General features: G+C 37.3%; 1 protein-coding gene across 1 annotated transcript; it reads right to left on the minus strand.

Annotated features, from left to right (window-relative positions):
- Positions 1-8,013: 8,013 nt before the first annotated feature.
- LOC100668787 (olfactory receptor 9K2) lies at positions 8,014-9,340 on the minus strand. Its single transcript, XM_010597421.3, has one exon. It carries the CDS (start codon positions 8,986-8,988, stop codon positions 8,047-8,049), a length of 942 nt encoding a protein of 313 aa, XP_010595723.2. The 5' UTR covers positions 8,989-9,340; the 3' UTR covers positions 8,014-8,046.
- Between the last annotated feature and the right edge of the window lie 566 nt (positions 9,341-9,906).

Consider the following 9,906-nt stretch of genomic DNA (forward strand, 5'->3'; position numbering starts at 1 on the left):
GGCTGTGAAGCCACGCTCAACTGGGGAACCACTCCCCTCGTCCCACATCACCATGCTTGTGGGATCCCTGGGGCTTTTTTTTTTTCCTTGTTTTGCTTTGCTTTGTTTTGTTTGTTTGTTTTCTTTTTCTTTTCACAGCTCAGGAGCCCATTCTAGCTGGGCTGCACTGCACGGCTTAGGAGGCACTCCCCCAATCTGCAAAGCCATGTAGGTGAGATCCCTGGGGGCATTTCTTTCTCTTTTCTTTCTTTTTTTTTTTTCCTTTTCTCTCTCTTTTTCCCTTTCTGTCTTTCTTCATGTCTCAGTTCTTGTCTCTCTGCACCTATCTTCTTTTCCTGTCTCCTGAATACCTGGTGCTGTGCGACATCTATACCCCCTCTAACCAGGCTATCCTGTTCAGCTTGGGAACCACTTGCCTGCTCTTAGCAGCCCCACTGGTGGAACTCCAGAACTCCTGGGGGCTTTTCTTTTCTTTTTTTCTTTTCCAAATTTTTATCTAGCTATGTTTTTCTTTCTTTTTCCCTACTTTTCTTTTTTCTCCATTTCTTGGTTTCTCATCTATCCACTCCAATGGAAAGCTCCCTAAGCACTTTTATTTACTTTGTTTGCTTGTTTTTTTGTTGTTGTTGTTGTTTTTGGCTCCTGTTTCTCTCTCCTCTTTCCCATACCCCTGTTAGTTCCACACATCACAACCTCCCCCCTCTTTCCTGCATACCTGCACTGTGAACTGAGCATCATGCACCTGAGCAGCACAGGCATGGCCTACTGGAACCTGCCTAGCACTGATTCCTGGCCTGCCCTGTTGGCCCTAGTACGTGCCACAACAACCCATCCCAGCCCCTCCCCTTCAGCTGGACCTGCCCTGCTGCACCATAGCTGAATGACTGCCTGGACCTGCCCACTGGACAAGGAGGTGAAGAATATCACGACTACAGACGAGCAGGCAACAAAGAATGCATAGCCTGCCTGCTCAGACATAACCAAATAAAACAAAAAAGCAGGAAAAAACAAATTTACAATCAAGAAATGAAGAACATAACTACCAAATGTCCTGAAGACAGCAGACAATATCAAAACATATAAAAAAAAAAAAAGAAAGGACAGGATGATTCCAGTAGGCCTCCAAAATAAAACATCAGATGACTTTCCAGTAGAAGAAAAGGCACTAGAACTATCTGACAGGGAATTCAGCTCTGTAATATTCACAGCAATACAAAAGTTGAAGCAAAAAGCAGACAAAAATGAGGAAAAAATAAACAAATTTTTGGAAGAGACAAATTCATGGAAAATACAGACAAAAAAATAGAACAACTGAAGAAAGTAATACAGGAACAAAATGCCAAAATAAATTCACAACTAGAAATCATACAAAAACAACAATTAGAAATCCAAAAGATAAACAACAACATTTCAGAAATGGACCATGTCATAAGAGGGCTGAGGAGCAGGTTTGAAATGATGGAAGACAGAATCAGTGAAATTGAAGAAAACACTTGGATATAATTCTGTCTGAGGAAAAATCAGAAAAAAAAAAATGAAGAAACCCTGAGAATTATGTGGGATACAATAAAAAGGAAAACTTTGCAAGTGATCAGAGTTCCAGAACAGGGAGAGAAAATAGAAAACACAGAGAAGATCATTGAAGAATTGCTGACAGAAAACTTTCCTAATATTATAAATGATGAAAAGCTGACCACCCAAGAAGATCAATGAATCCCATATAGGATAGAACCCAAAAGAAAAACACCAAGGCATATCATAATTACACTCACTAAAACCACAGACAAAGAAAAAACCCTGCAAGCAGCTCAAGAAAAACAGACTCTCATACAGAGGAGAAACAATAAGACTAAAAAAAAGTTTAAAAAAAATTTTTTTTTTTTTTTTACAAGACTAAGCTCTGATTATTCAGCAGAAATCATGCAGGCAAGAAGGCAATGGAGTAACATATATAAAATCTTGAGAGAAAAAAATTGCCAACCAAGAATAATATACCCTGCAAAACTTCCATTCAAATAAAATGGTGAAATTAGGACATTTCCAGATAAACAGAAATTAAGGGAATATGTAAAAACCAAGCCAGAATTACAAGAATTATTAAAGGGAGTCCTTCTGTCTAAGAACAAACAACATCAAACCACAGCCTAAATCTAGGATGCAAGATTGTACCAGCCAGAGACCAACCTAGGAAATGAACTCTCAAGGACTATCCAAAACCAAAACAATTGCAACAGGGAACCAGAGAGGTTAATATGTAAATGAGAACAATATCAGAACAATAAAAGAGGGAATAAATGGTATAGGTATAAAACCTTCTAATGGAGAGGAAGGCAAGGCAAGACCGAGTAATAATAGACTGGTTCAAACCTAGAAAGACAAAGGTAAACTTCAAGGTAACCTCAAAGAAAGTTAACAAACCTACTCATCACAATAAAGAAGAAAAACATAAAGTCTCAGTAAAAACAAAATCTACAAAAACAAAAGAAATGAAAAAGAAATCCACAAACAAAAGGAACTCAGCACAGGAGAGAAAGAGGAACAAAGAAATGTTAGCACCATAAAAAATGCACTACAAAATGACAGCAATAAACACATCTATCAACTTTTTTATCAACAATTACGATGAATGTAAATGGCCTAAATGCACACATAAAGAGACACAGAGTGACAGAATGGAGATATATATATATATATCCATCTCTATGCTATCTACAAGAGACACACCTTAGAAACAATGATGTAAATTTATTAAAAATCAAAGGATGGAAAAAAATATATCAAGCAAATAGCTACCAAAAAAGAGCAGGAGTGGCAATACTAATCTCTGATAAGATAGATTTTAAAACAAAATCCACCATAAAAGACAAAGAAGGGCACTATATAATGATTAAAGAGACGATCCACTGTGAAGACTTAACCATAATAAACATCTATGCACCCAATGACAGGGCTCCAAAATACAGAAAACAAGCTTAAACAGCACTGAAAAGAGAAAATGACAGTTTCACAATAATAGTAGGAGACATTAACATACCACTCTTGGTAAAGGACAGAACATCTAGAAAGAAACTCACCAAAGATACAGAAGAGCTAAAGAGTACAATCAGCCAACTTGAACTCATAGACATACATAGAACACTCCACCCAATAGCTGTAAAGTACACATTCTTTTCCAACACACATGGAACGTTCTCCAGACCAGACTACATCTTAGGCCACAGGGCAACCCTCAAAACAATCCAAAATATTGAGATAATACAAAGTATCTTCTCTGACCACAATGCCATCAATGTAGAAATTAACAACAGGAAGAGTAAGTGAAAAAAATCAATTACATGAAAACAGAATAACACCTTGCTTAAAAACCACTGGGTAATAGAAGACATCAAAGATGGAATCAAAAAGTTCTTAGAATCAAACGAGAATGAAAACGCATCATACCAAACCCTCGGGACACACCAAAGGTAGAGGTCAATTTACAGCAGTACATGCACATATTAAAAAAGAAGAAAGGAAAAAAATCAAAACATTAGTTACACAACTTGAACAAATAGAAAGAGAACAGCAAAACAGCCCACAACCACTAGAAGAAAGGAAATACTAAAGATCAGTGCAGAAATAAATGAAATAGAGAATAGAAAAACAATAGAAAGAATCAAAAAAACCAAAAGTTGGTTCTTTGAAAGGATCAATGAAATCGAAAAACCCCTGGCCAAATAGGCAAAGGAAAACAGGAGAGAATGCAAACAACCCAAATAAAAAACCAAATGGGGGACATTACAACAGATCCAATGATATAAAAAGTATCATAACAGAGTATTATGAAAAACTATACTCTGACAAGTTTGAAAACCTAGAGGAAATGGACAAATTTTTAGAAACACACTACCTATACAAATTAACTCAAAATGATGTTGAAAATCTGAACAGATCCATAACAAGAGAAGAGGTTGAAAAGGTAGTTAAAAAAAAACATTCCCAACTACAAAAAAGCCTGGCCCAGATGGCTTTACTGGACAGTTCTACCAAACATTCAGGGGAGAGCTTACACCAGTACTACTCAAACTATTTCAGAGCATAGAAAAGGAAGCATTACTTCCAGATTCATTCTAGGAAGCCATTATAGCCCTGATACCAAAACCAGCCAGCCAAAGACACCATAAAAAGGAAATTAAAGACCAATACCTCTCAGGAATATAGATGCAAAAATTCTCAACAAAATTCTAGCCAATAGAATTCAGCATCATATCAAAAAAAAAAAAAATAATACACCATAACCAAGTAGAATTCATACCATATATGCAAGGATGGTTCAAAATTAGAAAATCAATCAATATAATCCACCACATAAATAAAAGGGGAAAAAAAGAATGACATGATCATTTAAATCAATGAAGAAAAGGCATTGGACAAAGTCCAACACACATTCTTGATAAAAACTCTCAATAAAATAGGTATAGAAGGAAAATTTTTCAACATAATAAAGGGCATCTATGCAAAACCAAAGGCCAACATCGTTCTCAGTGGGGAGAGGCTGAAAACATTCCCCTTGAGAACAGGAACAAAGCAAGGATGACCTTTATCATCATTCCTATTTAACATTGTGTTGGAAGACCTAGGTAGAGCAATAAAGCAAGAAACAGAAAAAAAGTGCATCCAAATTGGTAATGAAGAAGTTAAACTGTGCCTGTTTGGGGATGATACTATAATTAGAAGTCCATGACAAAACTACTGGAACTAGTAGAAAGATTCAGCAGAGTAGCAGGATACAAGGTAAACATATAAAAATCAGTTGTATTCCTACACACCAATAAAGAGAATGATGAAAAGGAAATCAGGAAAACAATACCATTTATAATTTATAATAGCCCCTAAAAAAAATAAAATACTTGGGAATAAAAATTACCAGGAATGTAAAAGACCTACACAAAGAAAAACACAAAACATTACTGCAAGAAACCAAAAGAGATCTACATAAAATGGAAAAACATACCATGCTCATGGATAGGTAGACTCAACATTGTGAAAATGACGATTCTACCCAAAGCAATTTAAAAATATAATGCAATTCCTCTCCAAACACCAACAACATTCTTTAAAGAGATGGAAAAACTTATCATTAACTTTATATGGAAAGGGAAGAAACCCTGGATAGGTAAAGCACTATTGAAGAAGAAGAACAAAGTAGGAGGACTCACACTACCTGACCTGAGAACCTACTATACAGCTGCGGTAGTCAAAAGAGCCTGGCACTGGTCCAATGACAGATACATTGACTAAGGGAAAAGAATTGAGAAGCCAGATGTAAATCCATCCACCTATGGTCACCTGATTTTCAACAAGGGACCAAAGTTCATCAAATGGGGAAAAGACAATCTTTTCAACAAATGGTGCTGGCAAAACTGGATGTCCATCTGCAAAAAAATGAAACAGATCCCATTCCTCACAACATATACAAAAATTAACTCAAAATGGATCAAAGACCTAAATATAATGCCAAAAACTATAAAGTTCATAGAAGAAAAAATAGGATCAATACTAGAGGCCTTAATACACAGCATTAACAGGATATAAATCACAACCAATGACACACAAGCTCCAGAGGATAAGCTAGATAACTGGGATCTTCTAAAAATTAAACACTTATGCTCATCAAAAGACTTCACCAAAAGAGTAAAAACAGAACCTACAGATTAGGAAAAAAAAATTGGCTATTACAAATCAGACAAAGGTCTAATCTCTAAAATCTATAAGAAACTCCAACACCTCTACAACAAAAAGACAAATAATCCAATTAAAAAATACACAAAGGAAATAAACAGACACTTCACCAAAGAAGACATTCAAGCGGCCTACAGACACGTGAGTAAATGCTCATGATCTCTAGCCATCAGAGAAATGCAAATCAAAACCACAATGAGATACCATCTTACCGCGACATCACTGGCGCGAACCAGTAAAATAGAAAATACAAATGTTGGAGAGGCTGCAGGGAGACTGGAACTCTTATGCACTGCTAACGGGAATGCAAAATGATAAAACCTTTTTGGAAAACGATATGGCGCTTCCTTAGAGAGCTAGAGATAGAAATACCATCTGATCCAGCAATTCCACTCCTAGGAATATATCCTAGAGAAGTAAGAGTCATCACATGAATAGATATATGTACACCCATGTTCACTGCAGCGTTGTTCACAATAGCAAAAAGATGGAAACAACCTAGATGCCCATCAACAGATGAATGGATAAACAAACTGTGGTACATACACACAATGGAGTATTACACAATAATAAACAACGATGAATCTGCGAAGCATCTCAAAGCATGGATGCATCTGGAGGATATTATGCTAAGTGAAATAAGTCAAGTACAAAAGAACAAATATTATATGAGACCACTACTGTAAAAACTCATTAAAATTTACATACAAAAAAAAAGTCTTTGACGGTTATGAGGGAGGGGAGGGGTGGGGGTGGAAAAACACTTAATAGACAATAAATAAGCAGTAACTTTGGTGAAGGGTAAGACAGTGCACAATTCTGGGGAAACCAATACAGCTTGTACAAGGCAGGGCCATGGTAACTCCATAGCCACATCCAAATTCCCTGAGGGACGAAATTGCTGGGCTGAGGGCTGTGAGGACCATGGTCTCAAGGAACATCTAGCTCAATTGGCATTATAGAGTTTATAAAGAATATGTTCTACATTCTACTTTGGTGAGTAGCATCTGGGGTCTTAAAAGCCTGTAAGTGTCCATCTAGGATACTCCAGCGGTCTCATTCCTTCAGCAGCAAGGAAGTATGAAGAAAACTAAAGACATAATGGTAAGATTAGTCCGAAGGACTAATGGACCACAGCTACCATGGCCTCCACAAGACTGAGTCCAATACAACTAGATGGTGCCCAACTACTACCACTGACTGCTCTGACAGGGATCACAACAGAGGGTCCCAGACAGAGCTGGAGAAAAATGTAGAACCAAATTCCAACTCAGAAAGACCAGACTTGCTGGCCTGACAGAGACTGGAGAAACCCTGAGAATATGGTCCCCAGACACCCTTTCAGCTCAGTAATGAGGTCACTCATGAGGTTCACCCTTCAGCCAAAGATTGAACATGCCCATGGAACAAAATAAGACTAAAGGGGCGCACCAGCCCTGGGTCAGGGACTGGAAGGCAGGAGAGAACAGGAAAGCTGGTAATAGGGAACCCAGGATCAAGAAGGGAGAGTGTTGACATGTTGTGGGGTTGCTAACCAATGTCCTACAACAATGTGTGTACTAACTGTTTGATGAGAAACTAGTTTGTTCTGTAAACCTTCATCTAAAGTATAATAAAAAAATAAGAATTAAAAAAAATCTGCTTATTTGGACTATTTTTAAAACAATTGGATGTGTAAACAATTGACTATGTTGCTGGTGGACTCTTAGGCTAAAAGGCTCTTGTTTGCTCTGAACAAGTGAAAAGCCTGGAGCTAATACACAGAGGCCATTTTTTGCTCATTTATATAACAATATATCTATATTTTAAAAAGGAAGATTTTAAGCCCTCTGTTTTACTTCTTGATTACAAAAGTATAGAGAAGTAACATCCTGTATATAAAAAACTCTAAAGAATCCATTTTAAAAAGTATTAGAACTTAATGAGTTCAGCGAGGTTGCCAGATATAAAATGAATATACAAAAATCAATTATATACACTTGAAATGAAAAATCTGAAAATTAAATCAAGAAAACAATTCCATTTGCAATAGCACCAAAAGAATAAAATGATTGTGTTGTTAGGTGCCTTCCAGTCACTTCTGACTCATGGTGAACCTATGTACAACAGAATAAAGCACTGCCCGGGTCCTGTGGCATCCTCACAATCGTTGCTATACTTAAGCCTATTGTTGCAGCCACTCTGTCAATCCATCTAGTTGGGGTCTACCTCTTTTTCGCTGAACCTCTACTTTACCAAGCATGACTTTCAGGAGAATTGCTTTAATTAAGAACACAAGGACATTAATAAACATCAACAACACAATTGGTAGAACAGAAACGATAATCAAAGGATGGTATTTTTCTTCTCTAAAACAGTTTTTACAGCCTCTTTGACATCTTTATTTCTCAGAGAGTAAATCAAAGGATTCAACATGGGGGTGACTAGGGTGTAACATAAGGAGGCCACTTTACTCAGTTCAGGAAATCTGTCAGGAGTCAGATACATAGAAAAGACAGCACCATACAACACACTCACGACTCCAAGGTGGGAGCTGCAAGTGGAGAAGGCTTTCTTACGTCCCTCGGTGGAGCGTATCTTGAGAACTGTAGACACAATATACATGTAAGAAACAATAATGACTACGATGGTAGGCAAGATGATAATGCTGGATAAAGAAAAAGTTACCACTTTATAGATAAAAAGGTCAGAACATGAAATCCTCTGAAGTGGGCGACTATCACAGTAGAAATGGTCAATGGCTCGAGAAGCACAAAAGGATAAGGTGAAGGTTATGCTGGTCTGAAGAACTGAACTGATGCAGCCACAGAAATAGCAACCAGCCACCAACTGAGTGCAGAGAAGTGTTGACATCTGAACAGAGTAGAGGAGTGGATTGCAGATGGCAATGAAGCGGTCATAAGCCATGGCTGCCAGGAGAAATCCCTCAGTTGCAATAAAGAGGGCATAGAGAAAGAGCTGAGTCACACAGCCTGCAAAGGAGATGGACTTGCTCTCAGACCAGAAGTTGATCATAGCCTTGGGTGCAATCACAGATGAATAGAAGAGATCAATGAAGGAGAGGTTGCCTAGGAAGAAATACATTGGTGTGTTCAGCCGGGAATCGGTTACAATAATGGTCATCATCCCAACGTTGCCTAGAAGGATCATGGCATATACAACCAGAAATAGCAGGAAGAGGAGAATATGCAACTCTGGGCCAACCCTGAAGCCTACAAGAATGAAGTCAGTCACTTCTGAGTGATTTCTTGTTTCCTTGTCCCCCATGGCAGAGACCTGCTGAGAGGCACAAGGCAAAATAAACAAATGAACTCTTGGCTTTAATCCTAGTGTTACAACACAATCCCTTACAGTGTTAGGATTTAAAGCATTTTTGCAAATGTTGTTAATTTTAGTCTTATAGAAATACCGTCATGAATTGAAGCCAATTTCAATTGATGATGAATTTAAAAGTTAGTTCCATTTCCTAATCTGGCAATTGGTAGAATTAACTCTTTTGTCTCCATTCTACTGCCATGTCTTTCCACAGCAATGCATTTCACATTTACAAGTACCACTTCTGTACGTATTTTCCACTCCTGATTTACACAATAATTTCAATATCATGAAACAGTTGTTGAAAGTGAGTACAAATAATTGACATTTTGTAAACAATTAATATAGTCTCAGTTTGGAGATACAGGGGTTTCATTAGTCTAAGTGAGTAATAATTGAGTACAAATGAATATAAAGAATGTGACAGAATTTAAAAACAACCGAGTAGATGAAATTACTTTCTGTGGGTCACAGGTACTCTTCATTCTTGATGAAAGTTATATACCCTCTAGGAGAAAAGTTGTGCACATCCAAACACAAAAATAATTTTCCAGCTCTTGCAGGATTTCTCTCCTAGTAGACCCTCAAAGCCCTCTCATAAAGAAAAATTTTCTGCATTTCCTGAGCCATAGGCTCATAGTTTTTGAGAAGGCTACACATAGACTAACTAGAGGACATACTTTACACTGAACAAAAAGATACACATGAGGAAATCCTTCTGTACATTTTTATTTACCTTCAATATCCCTCTCATGGGCATTGTAAGTTTATTCACCACAAAGATCAATTAGATTATGAACTACTTGTATTACAATATGGTCCATCCTTTCTCTCACCTCAGGCCTTGATATGCATAATTTTCTCTAAGCA

The sequence above is a fragment of the Loxodonta africana genome, chromosome 4, assembly GCF_030014295.1.
Source record: "Loxodonta africana isolate mLoxAfr1 chromosome 4, mLoxAfr1.hap2, whole genome shotgun sequence".
Lineage (NCBI taxonomy): Eukaryota > Metazoa > Chordata > Mammalia > Proboscidea > Elephantidae > Loxodonta > Loxodonta africana.

Coding starts and splice junctions, on each gene's coding strand:
- LOC100668787 (XM_010597421.3), bottom strand. CDS start 8,988: ATGGGGGACAAGGAAACAAGAAATCACTCAGAAGTGACTGACTTCATT.